Source organism: Cyclopterus lumpus, chromosome 15 (assembly GCF_009769545.1).
Source record: "Cyclopterus lumpus isolate fCycLum1 chromosome 15, fCycLum1.pri, whole genome shotgun sequence".
NCBI lineage: Eukaryota > Metazoa > Chordata > Actinopteri > Perciformes > Cyclopteridae > Cyclopterus > Cyclopterus lumpus.
This window is the reverse complement of record NC_046980.1, coordinates 13,715,402-13,729,185: the sequence shown is the minus strand read 5'-3', so window position 1 is coordinate 13,729,185 and position 13,784 is coordinate 13,715,402. Positions and strand designations below refer to the sequence as shown.

At 40.4% G+C, this 13,784-nt stretch overlaps 1 protein-coding gene across 3 annotated transcripts; it reads right to left on the bottom strand.

The window, feature by feature from the left end:
* Positions 1 to 142: 142 nt before the first annotated feature.
* Positions 143 to 13,781, bottom strand: slf2 (SMC5-SMC6 complex localization factor 2). 3 transcript variants are annotated; one of them, XM_034551529.1, is made up of 20 exons: positions 12,622 to 13,781; positions 10,470 to 10,936; positions 10,099 to 10,347; positions 9,591 to 9,636; positions 7,738 to 9,164; positions 7,556 to 7,635; positions 7,343 to 7,456; positions 7,076 to 7,243; positions 5,661 to 5,766; positions 5,474 to 5,561; positions 5,239 to 5,380; positions 5,032 to 5,119; positions 4,719 to 4,895; positions 4,438 to 4,532; positions 4,262 to 4,349; positions 4,050 to 4,172; positions 3,789 to 3,866; positions 3,559 to 3,645; positions 1,643 to 1,711; positions 143 to 1,406 (listed from the first exon to the last, which is right to left on the bottom strand). In XM_034551529.1, the coding sequence occupies exons 2-20, from the start codon at positions 10,869 to 10,871 to the stop codon at positions 1,038 to 1,040; spliced, it is 3,996 nt and encodes a 1,331-aa protein (XP_034407420.1). In that variant the 5' UTR covers positions 10,872 to 10,936; positions 12,622 to 13,781; the 3' UTR covers positions 143 to 1,037. The 3 variants fall into 3 exon arrangements, with proteins under 3 accessions (XP_034407420.1, XP_034407423.1, XP_034407421.1); XM_034551532.1 differs by having other exon boundaries at positions 7,556 to 7,632; XM_034551530.1 differs by having other exon boundaries at positions 7,738 to 9,161.
* Positions 13,782 to 13,784: the final 3 nt, after the last annotated feature.

Here is a 13,784-nt window from a genome sequence, read left to right as displayed (position 1 = left end):
AAAGAAACCACCACTACTATCGCAAATAAGTTAGCTGTTATATTAGTTCGATGAATATATTAAGAGTGATAAAAGAGGGAGTGGACTACATGGTACTTGGCACGTTCTGTCGTAGGCAACAAAGAATAGTTAAAACAGTTGGTTATGTAAACAAAGTTTATTTTCTTTATTTGGCAACAGCTATAAAAAAAGTATTAATTATTAAAAAAATATTTTCCAAACATGAGTCTTTAACAAAGTGCACACATCCAACAAAACAGCAAAAGTATTACAATTATTGAACAAACAAGATTATGTGCATCTGGACCCACATATTTACAGTTCATTTAAGAAGTTGTTGTCACAGTAAGAAAAGCACAGGTGTACATATTAAAATTATTTATGGCAGAAATCCATTCAAGGTCCTTAGGTTTCAGTCATACCGTCTCTACTTACTGGGACGTTTGAAAACAGAGCTTGGTTATTGTGAATGCTTGTGGCTTTCCCATTATGACCAGTGCTTACTCCAGTTACCACTGGCGTAACAAAACAATAACGTCTGACACACCTCAGAACAAGCTTGGTTTCTAAACTGATAATTTACAATAAACCTGTGGAATAGTCAAGTAGATTTTGAACATTGTGCAGCAGAAAATTGTTCATATGGTACATGGCTTTTACATTTTACGAGTTGCACAGCGACAAATGACTTCAATTCAACAAATGAACACAGCAGAATGACAACAAGGATGTAAAAGAAAAATCCCTCCCATCAAACACAGGTAATGTATACATAACACAAGTAAAGGAGTCACAGAGACGCAGCGCAAAGTAATTTACATAGAATTTGAAGGGATTATTTTAAAAAGACATGGTAAAACTATATTTAGCTTTTTGTGCAACACAAACCAAAAATGAACTTCTCTCTTAAAATGGTTTTATTCATAAATATACAATTAGTATTAGTATTGACAATGAGGGATAGGGATTGAGGGGGATGAGCAAATAGTGCAAATTGAGCATAACATTAAGGCAAGAGCTGATAATAAATCAAATCTCTATGACACTAAATCAGTGCAACCTGGTTGTGGTGAGAGGTCTCTCGTCTCAAACTGATATTCACTCTCCACCTCAGTACGCTCCATGTTTCCAGCCTCTATTTGCTTGTGTACTTTAGGCTCCATCTCTTGGTTCAATCGCATTTCTTCTGGCCCCGTCTCGTTCGTGTCATCCATTGTATCGTCTCCCTCCTCCTTCTCCTCGTCCTCAGCAATCATTAAAACCTCTTCAGTTTCATTGGTTCCCTCTTCTTCATCCTCCTCCATCACAGGCCCCTCTCCATCATCACTGTTGTCAATCTCCTGCTCTTCTTGGCTGCTTGTCAATGTATCAACAGGCAAAGGCTGCCAATAATCATACAACTTGCCCTACAGGAGGAAAATATAAATTTGTAAATCAGAATCATACAATAGTTTGACTGTTTTAGAGAACTCCTAAACTGACTCCTTCTTTTATCTGTCTGAGGAAAACATTGTGCACTTAAAATGTTCATATATGAGTATATATATATATATATATATATATATATATATATATATATATAGAAATAGATAGAGATCTAGAAATAGATAGAGATATAGATAAATAAATAAGACTAGTGTACATGGAGAGGCCTGGTCCTCTGAAGGAGCATCTGCCACTTGGTGTAGATCCTGGCCACCAGGTCCTTGACCTGGAGGGAGAGGAGGGATTGTCAAGCACATTGCTTCTAGAGAGCACATCCTAGTTTGAATGATTGGCTTGCATGATTGCATCTTGAAACAAAGTCAGCAATGATTGATTAACTTATTAACAATTATGATTTTCTTTTAAAGCCCAAACTACACTGCTTCCGGCACCTATAGTGGTTTTGTTAATCTTTTATGATAGTAAATTGAATATCTTTGGGTTTTGGACTGTTTGACCAACAATAGCAGCAATCTAAAGATGCCACCGTGGGCTCTGGAGAAATGTACATATCTTCTGGCATCTTTTAGACTAAGAAATTCATTGACTAATTACGAAAGTAATCAGCATTTTAATCTATATTTTAAAATAGAGTTGCTTCCACAACATCTATTTATTATAAAAGCCAATTTTCTTTTTTTAAAGTCAACAATTAAAAAGTGAAAATGACTGGTTTTCAAGTTTTAAACTTTTGTTCATTACTGGTATGCTGCACTTGTTGGACACAGCAAAACAAAACAACCTAAAATTACATTTGTGAACTAAATGACTATCACCTCATCTGGATATTATGCATACTTCCACATTTAATTTGGTTTAACTGTTAATTATTGCTTTTATGAAAATTGTTAACCTAAATTCAGCAATAATGAAACATTTAATGTAATAGTCCGCAAACAAGTGAGTTAACCAGACTACTGAAAAAAATGCCTGCCTGTTTCAGTAAGACCCTTCCTTCACGCTGAGAAACCCCCCATTAATATACCTGAGTGTAAAGATATTCAACACCTTTGCAGAGGTGCTTTGAATGTGCAGTCTGGTCTGTCTTTCAGGCCTTCCTTTGTTTCTTTTACCAAATACTAAGCCTTGGTCTTCAAGGAGTTAAAAGGTTTTCTCCAGAAAGGGGACAAAAACGGCTTATAATGTTATTAGTAAAGACGTTTGCACCAAAAACTGAGGAGGCCAAACTTGAGCCTAAGAACCTCAAGTCAGGATGGAGCAGCATGAATTCAACATGCCGTTGCTCCTGTTGAGCAGCTGTTATTGACTAGAACAGCTTTTACTTGAGATTCAACAATAATGATAAAAACGTATTGAATGCGTAACTTTGTCAGGGATACTGCCGTCACTGACATCAATGTAGTGTTAAAAAGGTTATTAACATGACTGACTTCTGAATAGTCGGTGATTGAAAACTTGGTTAAACAAGAGATAGTGAGGCAGGCAGGTCGACTCAATCTAGTTTACCAGACCGGTAGAGGTGTTGAGGAAGCCACACCCATTCTTGTGCTTTGTATTTCAGCATTTGGAGATCCCCCAATAGCAACGCTCCGGTCCTATTCATTGACTTTTCCTCAGCATTTAACACAATCCAGCCAGTTACTTCTTTCTTATTGCAATATAATTGTAAATCTTATTGACTAAATGATGTTAGAGTCACTGCGTCTCAGTCGCCCAATCTTATTATTTTTCACACAAATTTAGCAAAAGCCACAATAACTAGATTCTCTCTCATCCCTTTAGGCATTGTAAAGCAGGCAACATCTGTAACAATAAATAGAATGGCAGCACCTGCCCTCTATCCTTTCCTTCTCAAGAAGTGTACTTAAATTGGCTCAATAATCCAGGATGGAAGGTGTCCATCATGAACTTAATCTGTTCCTGTTTAATTAACATATTTATTTGATGTATGTGTTTAATGGCTGACTGCAAACCACCTTTTTATTTGGGATAATACATAAATTGAATTTGAATGCATTCAGAAAGTGCAGAAGAATCTTTTAAATGGTGTAGGAAATGTTATACTGTATCTGGATCTACATCAAAATACACAGTTTTGGAAATCAAACTCACTTTGCTTCGGTAAAGACATTTCTCACTCTCTCTGATGTCACACTTAACGTGCGTTTCCAGCTCAGAGCACAGAGACAGCAGCTGTTTCTGAGAGTCAGAAGAAAAAGGCAACGCACATTAACACACCTCTCGCAGGCAGATGGATATCACCATCTCGAGACATTGATACATCATCTGATTAATAACCAGTGGCTGAAAACTTGGGACCAGAAAACAAATTTAAGTCCTACCTTTTGATGAGCTGGGAAGAACTGATAGTTGGAAGCTTCATTTGCCAAAGTCAGAAGGCTATAGCAGAGGTAGTAGGACTGAGACACAAAATAAATGGAAAGAAAAATGTTAATGCATTCACAATTTTTTTTTAATGCAGTCACAATATCAGTCAGATTATATGTTGTGCTTACTTACACATAATCAAAAAAACTAGACATGCAAAACAAGAAAAGTATAAAGTTAATTTCAGATTGGAACAGTTTGAGGCATATGCTCACCTGTTGGTCTAGGGTGGCCATGTCCTCCTCTTTATCTTTGTGACTCCTGATGGAGGAGCTTAGCATGCCTCGGAGAAGCGTGGATGGTTGCATACGGGGCAGGTAGGGCCTCAGTTTAGAGAGCTAAGCAAGGCAGCGTAAGAGAAAGTTTTTGAGATAAATGTACACATTTCAACTGCTGAGGTCTAAAAGAACCGCTAGGTTTAGGTTACCTGAAACTCCTTTTCTGTAGGTCTGTAAGTACAATTTCCGTCTAACAGTTTAGAGATCATGGACAGGCTCAGATGTCGTCGCAGTTGCCTGCATAAACAAAAGTGAATACGTTTTAATGTGCAAGGTGTAAAAAAAAAAAGATAAGCAGACCAGAGGAAAAAACGGTAAGACTCACTTTCCACGTGTGTTGTCAGGCAGCAGTTGAACTAGCAGGCACATGTTGTGGTGGTCATCTGTCAGATCAGTAAGGGCCATACAGATTCTTGGCAGCTGAGAACATTTTAGAGAAATAATAGATAACTAATTAAATAAAAAAATTAGAAATGATATTAGAAATCATGGTGAAGATATTGGAAAATATTCCTATTAATTTTATGTTTTTCCTAAACTTTTCCAAGCCTGAAAAGAAAGCAAATGTTGTGACTTTCAAGGCATTCGAGGCATGCCTGAACTGACCATGGTGCTCCAGTCCCTGATGTTGTTGATAATTTTGTACTGTAGAGGGTACAGTTCCACACCAGATTGGAGGAGCAGCCGCGTGTCCAGGCCCACCTTTCCCACCACAGCGAGCAGCAACAGCAGCTCATCGTCGCTGTACACTCGTGGACAGAGGCCCATACAGTAAGACAGGTACTGCAGATGAGAACACAGGAGCAACAGCCAACAAGGGAAGGATGTGAGAAGTTGTGCTTTCTCTGCCAAACTCTCTCCTTTGCAGACATGGCAGCCAACTGTTCCTCTCAGACCTCCGTTTGCTTTTGCGTCTCACCTTCAAGATGTTGTTACAGTTGTGTTCGGGGAAAGCGTTCTGTTCCTTCTTACTGGAGGGACTCTCACTTTTGATATAAATGTCCTCCCTAAACAAGCACACAGAAATGTACTGCATGAAATTTAAAAGAAACATTAAATAAACAACTCTTTTACATAGGAAACTATGAAATTAATGAGGAATCTTATCGAAAGGGCAGCAACTTACAGCAAATCTCCCTCAGTGAATGGAGGCTGCAGATTCTCAAAAGGGAAAAGTGTAACAAACGCAACTCCCATATTCATCAGAACCAGGGACACATCGGCCAAACTGGGCACCCACACTTTAAACTGCTGGCTTCCATTTTTCACTGAGGAAGCATACACACGAGAAAAAAAAACATGTTAACGTGTCTTAATAATAGTGTGGAAAATCTAAATATAAGAAATTCCAAAAAGCTGACCTATCTGATAAGCAGCAGTGCAGGCGATGTCGCAGAGAGTCTGTAGTATCTTTTCGGATACCAGCCTCTCACTATGGACTGACATCATCTGACAGGATCAACAAAGATTATCACCAAAGTTCAGACATGTGGACATAAATCTCTACTTGTCACATGTCACATAATCACGTGTGTGTGTGGGGCCTACCTTGAATAGGAAACGGGTAACCTGAGTTGGACAGGGTGAGCGACAGTCGTAAGCTTCCTGGAACAATCCAATATTTACATGCAATCTCAGTTGAGCAGGGCTAGACCTGGAGCGACATATAAAAGAGAAAGATAATAATAATAATAATGCATTTAATTTATATAGCCATTTTCATAATACTAAAAGACACTTCACATAATTAAAACATCCTAAAAGCTAAAAATAAATAAATAAGAATAGCTAAAATAGAGATAAAACAAATAAAACAAATAAATAGGGACTTTCTGAGTCGCTCGGACCCTGATAAGAAAACAAAAACAAAAACAAACAATCACACATTAAAAGCAGTTCTAAACAGATGGGTTTTGATTTGCGATTTGAATAAGGAAAGATCAGTGCAGTCTCGGATGAGTTTGGGGAGAGAGTTCCAAAGGGAGGGGGCAGATATAGAAAAGGCTCTGTCCCCCCACGTCCGGTGCTTGGTCCTATGTGGGATGGATAGGAGATTGGCATCAGAGGAGCGGAGCTGACGGGATGGAGTGTGGTGGTGGAGCAGGTCGGTGAGGTAGGAGGGGGCCTGATTATGGAGGGCTTTGTGAGTGAGGAGAAGGATTTTGTATTGGATCCGTTGTGGGACGGGGAGCCAGTGAAGGCTCTAGAGAACAGGGGTGATGTGATTGCGGGAGTGGGTGAGCAGGCGAGCAGCAGATTTCTGGATGTATTGGAGTTTGTTTAGGATTTTGGAAGATGTGCCATAAAGAATACTATTGCAATAGTCAATTCTGGAGGTGATGAAGGCGTGTATTAAAGTTTCAGCAGCAGATGAGGAAAGTGATGGGCGGAGACGGGCAATGTTTTTTAGGTGGAAGAAGGAAGATCAGAGGAAATAATGAAAAGTGGAAGGCTAATTATCAGAATAGTCTGTAATGTTCACCACATTCCACAGTATTAAAGTGCTGGATCGGACAAACAACACGCTGAAGATTTATTTCTCCAGAAGGCGAGGCTAAAAAAATTAATTTGTCCTGAGGGTGGCCTTAAAGGGAACGCCAATGTCATTTAAATCAAGAGGGTTCAACCCTGGAGCACTATTATGCGGTCATAAGTGGATTACAAGAATTCTTGTGTGGACACAATTTCACATATTTGTCTTAGGGTTGAGCAAGAGGAAAGCGGAAGGAGTGTCCAAGTCACAAAAAGTTAACCATCTAAGCATGAATCAGCTGTCCTAATTAGATTTGATGTTACAAATACAGTATATATATATATATAAAATATATAAAAATATATTACACTCAACATGGACAGGATGGCCCTGGGGACAATGACTACCAATATCCGATTTCATGGTTACTACTTTGGAGTTAATGAGCTGCTGCTCTGAATCTTCATGTGTATATCCAAACACAACTCACCAAAGAAGCGTTTTCTGGGCTGTCCCCTGTGGATTGACCATGCATCGCCGGAGCTGCAGCGTATCGTGGTCGAATATCCGCCCAAATTTCTCCAGGTTGAACACTGCTTCTCCTGGAGGCACTTCTCGGATTGCGTTGGACATCAAAGAATAGCGTTGCAGGAATTCCCTAGAAAAACAAATAAAACATAACGTAATAATGAGGATCAGTAAACTCCAGTGTGCCGGTGACATGGTATAATGGTCTGTGTGCTTCTGCATGCTTTACTGTTGCTCATTGGAGATGCCCTCTTCCCGGTTCTCCTCAGCCTCTTCATATTCCGCTATTCTCAGTAGGTCCTCTTTACATGCAGTGAGAAGTTGTGTCTCAATCTCTTTAGCTCTGATGGATGAAAACAATGTGGAGAAAGTTAACTCCTCTCATGTCTCACTGTAGCTCAAATTAAAAGGTAATGGGAATGACATTGTCTGCATAATTTACCTTTTATTGGTGTTTATTTCCTTCAGCATCTGGTCAAGGTTGTTTTTATAGATGCCTGACTTTGTGGTTGGCAATGGCTGCTGTGGGAAACACAACCGACAACACTTTTACTGGTCGCTCAGTGAGTTGATGATCACACATTTATAACTATTTTGAATAATGACAAGCCAATTCAAGCTTACAGTTTTTGATGGGCAGCTGTGATGTCGAGGTTTACTCGGCTCTGAGAAGGCTTCCTTCACTGGTGTAGCTGGAGGCTTGGTAACACACTCCATCATCTCCTGCAAGGAAAGAAGCTGCTCCTCCTCACTGCTATGGGAGCTCTGGGTTAAATCCAAATCTAACGCAAAGCTCAGGCCTAGGTCCAGTTCCACATCTATAGGATCCTCTTCAATCACCGGCTTTCCTCGCCCTTCACTTGCTCGCCTCTCCAGCAGCGGAGAAGGAGAACAATGAGATGTAGAAGTTGTGGGGCCAGTCTCTAAAGCACAGGCTCTCACATTGTTGGGGAGGAGAGATGTGCGTTTGTCCTCAGATTTAAAACTCTCATCATTAAGCTGTCTGTCTGAAGAAGTGAGGGGGCTGTTTTCTAAGTCTTTTGAACAGGTGGATTTAAGGTTTTCAAGTTGTACTCGCTCTAAAGCTACAAATGGCATGGTGACTGATGACAAGGAAGAGACTTTGGTGTCGACTGCATGAGAACTACTTTTGGGACAAGAGGATTCATTAACTGGAGTACTGGAGCTGGTCCCAGTGATGAATGAACAGCTGTTCTCTGAGGTGGGGGATTTGATCCCAACCATATTGGGCTTTACAGTCTTATGGCCAGAGCTGACTACATAGGTCATGGGATCAGGGGTAAAAAGCTCATCTAAATCGTTTGGGATTGCAACAGGTCTTCGTGGACGGGCAGTTTTATTCCGTTCTACCATGCGACAACTTACAGAAGCAGTATTTGTTTTTGAGGATGGTTTGGGAGTGCTACTGTCCGGTTTTCTGCTCTCCTCCATGTGATCACCTCTGCTCAAGATCTTCACTGGTAAGCCTGAGGTACTGCGATGAGTAGGAACAGAATGGTGGTAGCTAAACTGAACATGAGGTGAGCTGCCTGTGTCCATCTGGGGAACCTCTGGGAATAACACGCCTAATGTCTCCCTTTTATCAGTTACCTTGCTTCTTTTCCTCAAACTTTCTTCACCTGGATTTTTTGAAGGTGATCTTAACTTCAAAATGTGTTCGTGGGAAGAATTTATATAGGCTTGCTTTGCTCCCATCGATGGTTGTTTCTTCAAACAAGATTTGAGTGACGGTGATGCACAGGACGACTGGGTAGGTTTCAATGTGGATGACAGTTCAGAGCATGTTGATGGGCCGCATGCTGGTTCTGTGCACAGGTGGCTATTTATGTTTTTGGGTGTCAGTTCCAAGACTGAAGAACACCTTGCTGACGGATGAGACTGCAGTGAAGTGCTGAGTGAGTTGCCAACAGTGGGTTTTGGGGTGTGGGCTTTGCCAGAGTTCATACCCAAAAGACAGAGTTTCTTGGGACTGCTGTCACGATCCTCAAACTCCCTGTGCCTCTTCTGAGATGTGCAATTCAAATCCACTACTGGAGACAGAAACATATGTCAAAGATATACTTTCTTTTCTTAATGTTCAGTGTTTACAAATGTCTTCCAATGTCCCTATGAATTGTATTATGCTAATGTCAGATAATTACCCATATATGGAACTGTAGTGAAACATGGTTAAGTAAAAATGGCCCTGTTGCTGGACAGGATCGTTATAATCTGCTACTGAGACTGTCAATCCAATATTTAAGACATGCCAAACCAGTTGGCATTCCCAGTGCCATCAATCTCAAGTAAAGTGAATTCACATTACATAAAGGTCCATGAAATTGTCAAACTCAACACTCGACTCCTGTTGTCACTGCAATGCCAATAAGATAACATGCCAACAAGGCTAAATATCACAGCTTTAAGAGTAAGAAGGGGAACAATTGAAAATGGCCAATTAACTTTAACAACAATACCTGGAATTAGGTTTTCACTTGAAGGTGTTCGTTTATGTTGTTGGTCCTAAAGAAAGAAGAAAAAAGTGACTCTTTAAGCAGCAGGTTTCTTAGGTAAAAAAACAGCAATAACAGTGTCACTATGAATTCAATACTATACTTTTTTTTTTTTTTAAAGCAACACCTAGGTCCCAGGTCAGGTGTTGAATAATACATTTAAAAAATAGATGTTACATTTTCACACTGGCAAGTTTACAAGAGACATTCAGTTCAATAAATATCAGTACACTCCCTTCCTAAAAATCTGGCAAATGTTTTTTAACTCATCAAAAGCTATATCACCAAAATCTTTGTTTTAAAAATTATATTACAAAGGCTGAGCAAAAAAAACACACCATGCTCTCCCCACGTGAACATACATTTGGCCCAACCAACCAGCCCCGACTCGAGACTGGGCTTTTTGAGTAATGTACAGCTCAAAATCTATTATCAAAACCATAAACTAAATAAAACAAATGACAAGTTTCACCTGGCAAGAGGCTACAGGGTTGTGCATGATGGGTAAACTGGAACCACTACTCCCGTCAGAAAACTGGGTACTGGGAGACGGCTGGTAGCCCCATGAGGACCACTGGCTGTTCCCAGGGCTCCAATGCCCGGAGTCTAAGAGGGGCAGTGGGTAACCTTCTTGAACACCTCTGGTGTATAATGATGGGGTCATCGGGGGCCTGTGGAGCTGGATAGTATGTATGGAACTCTTCACATCACTGGATTGATCCTAACAAAGTAAATGGTAATAGACAGTACAATTCAGAATCTTGAAAGCTATTCTGCAGTACAGGTCATAAACAAGATACTATTTGAACAAATATTGTTTTCACCAATAACATAAAGAAATACCTTGCTTGATGCTTGTCTTTGTGGCATTACATTTTTACTTCCCAAGATACTGGGAAGTGAGGGCTGTGGCCTACTAGCTGTAGTACCACTGTTAGTTGGGCATACTGGAGCAGACTTTGAGAAGCAGAGAGACCCTGGAGGTTGATAGTGTTGGTACTGCAGAGTACCCAGTCTGCCCCCTGCTAGGGGATAGGACCTATTCCCTGAGGAACCAATGTAAGTTGGGCTTGTTGGAACAAAGCCTGGAGAATGGATTGGTCCTGTTGGATGAAGGTGCCGTGGTGGAAGAGGGTGTTGTGGTGGACCTAGTCTGTCCCTGTGGCACAGCTCAGGGCTATGAAGTGGCCACATTCTCCTGGGAGGTGGGTGAGAAAGCCGGTTAGGGAGCTCGAAGGGTTTCATTGGAGTCTCCTGGAGAAACGTTGTGAAATGGGGTCGGGAGCACTGCTGGAAAACGAGGTCCTTCACTAAAACACAAGAGAAACATTTATGCATTATGGCCTTAAGTCTCCTAAAATATTTGGTGCCTTAAAATGCTCAAGTATGAACAGGTAGAACTATGTTTCACAGGCAGGACGATTGATACTGTAGCTGTGACTCTTTAATCAATTGTATAACATTTGTCTTTGTCATGCTGCCGGACGCAAGGAGGTTTTTCCTGTATCATTTTAGCAGAAACCGATCCATCATTTATTTCCAATATATGATGTCACTATTAATAAATACTGAGACTGATGCCTCCTGCCATGGCCCGTGCTGATACGCCCCGCCTCCCCTCCTCCCCTCCTCTCTACCTCCTTCTTTTTCATGGATTGTGGAGTTCCATTAATACATTGTCATATTCATGTAATGTGTTTATGTAACTTTGTAACGCTGTTCATTCTGTACACATGACATATTGCTTCTGTCCATCCGGGGAGAGGGATCCTCCTCTGTTGCTCTCCTGAAGGTTTCTTCCCTTTTTTCCCTGTCAAAGGTTATTTTTGGGGAGTTCTTCCTGATCCAATGTGAGGTCCTGGGACAGGGATATTGTATGTATACAGATTGTAAAGCCCTCTGAGGCAAATTTGTAATTTAAGTAACACATAAGTTATTACTTATTAAGTTTAAAACAGTTCAAGACAAACTCCATCAAAGCCATCTACAGATGAATACACAATTAGTAACAGAGACTGAATTTAGTTACTTGTAGCAGCTGTTTTTTATTAGGCCAGGCAACAGTGCAAATTACAATTAACGTTAGCATGAACACATATCATACAATATCCATAACTGCCCTGTTCATATCGTATGTGATTAGGAATTATAGCAAGGCTGTTATATTAAACAGCAGTAATATAACACCCTTAAGAACATTGGTTGGTAAAGTAAAGTAAAAGTGCACCACGAAAACTGATTGCGTCAGACAAGCATCAGGGTGCAAAAGTTACCAAACACGCGATATTTTGAGACAGCAACACGTGACGGTGCAGTATGGGACCCTTTGGCACTCCTCGGAAAGTATTCCGAAAGTGTGCAGCAAGAAAGCCAGAGAGGGGGAACTGATCATGTTTACCTAATCAAAGTTAGTCTGGTCACCGAGGCGACAACAACGCCACTTATGTTAGCTGGGCAGTTATCAAATAAGAAGAAGTCGACATTTTTCAGAAACGACCCACCCAGCACCACACAGAGCACTTCCACAGCCAACACAAGGACGACACCTGCTAGTCAGAGTCTGACAATCACGCGCAGCTACGTTAGTGGCAGCATGTGGTCAACTTTAACCATAAATGTGTGAACAGTAACGCTAGCTACCACTTGAATAACTCAAACATAAACCAGTGTTTACAAAGTAACACGGGACAAACTGTTAGTACGGTAGAGCGTGTGCCCGCGACTAGAAACAATACGTTGGCTGACGCTAGCAAGGTAACTGACTTGAAGAGTATGTTTACATTGTGTGAGCTGGCGATGCGACAGTAACTTAACGCATGGCTCTCTGTCGAAGGAAACAATAACAGCCATCCACACTTACAGTAGCTAACGCACGCATTACACACAGTGCCCCGGCTCCTAAAACACTGAATGTTAGCACGTCGTTGTTTCAGGAAGTGCTCTGTTTAGCTAGCGTTAGCCGAGAAGTGCAAACAAAGTCCGGAGGTTTTCTTACCGAGTGTTTCTTTGACTTGCTGTTGCTTTTCCCATTTTGAGGCTTAGTCCAACTGTCGATAACTACAGACCGCGACAATAAGAGACTCGGCGCTGCAACATTAGAATCATCTTAGCAACATGAGCGTCTCCCGCCTGCAGCCGAATCGACCAACGTTACGCGAAGTGCATTGTGGAACTTGGAGTCCAGCCGTAAAGTGATATTCTGAGGTTTAACTTCCCACCGAATAATCTTTTATTTTTAAGTTTGGAAATAATGTATTCTGTCACCTTCAGATAGATAAGAGATCATGGCATGTTGTTAATAATTTGATCACAAGCTAGACTTGATTTACTCATGTGGAAAAAAACAAACAAAACATATTATGCATGTCCGGCAAGACATGACACCATTTGATTTGTATATTTATTACCATCCGAGATTTTGGATACATATAACTACCAATACTAGGACATAATTGGACATTTAAACAGCCACTGCTTCCTCATAGGCAGTAAGGGCAGCTGGAGGCATTTACTGTTGGAATAGGAGCTGGAGGCACATCAATACTATGACACCAAGAGGCAAAGATGTTTACATTTAGAACCGATCTTCTGTTCATTCCTCACAATGGCACTGTTAAACTTGGTGGGCTATAATCCAAATAATGGATTTGTCCCCGATACAGTGCAATGCTCACAGCAATGCAGTGTTTGGAACCAGACTTAACTTAATGAAAATCACAAAAAGAAAAATACAAATTGTCAGACTCAACAAACACATACAAGGAAACAGCACAAATACCATTCATACACAGAGACAATAAGAGAAAAGGAATGTTTAGTTATCCTAACAGTCCTATCCGGCTCTCAAGAGATTGGGAACTTATTATCAAAAAGGAATAAATCAATGAATTGCTTTAAAAAGTGATGAAGAAATGAAGTTATCCATCTTTATGAGACCTTTCATTAAATAAAAAGTATTTGTTAAATTTTATTATAATAGAATACAATATCCACTCAAATAAATACTGATGTTGTCCTGGGCAGCTAATAAGCAGAAGCAAACCAAATACATTTTTGTTATATTAAAAAGGGCTATTTCTTAAATATTCAAGTACACAGATAATAAACTGCCTGTATTAGCCTGGCAGCTCCCACAAGCGTTGCTGCATGCAATAAATA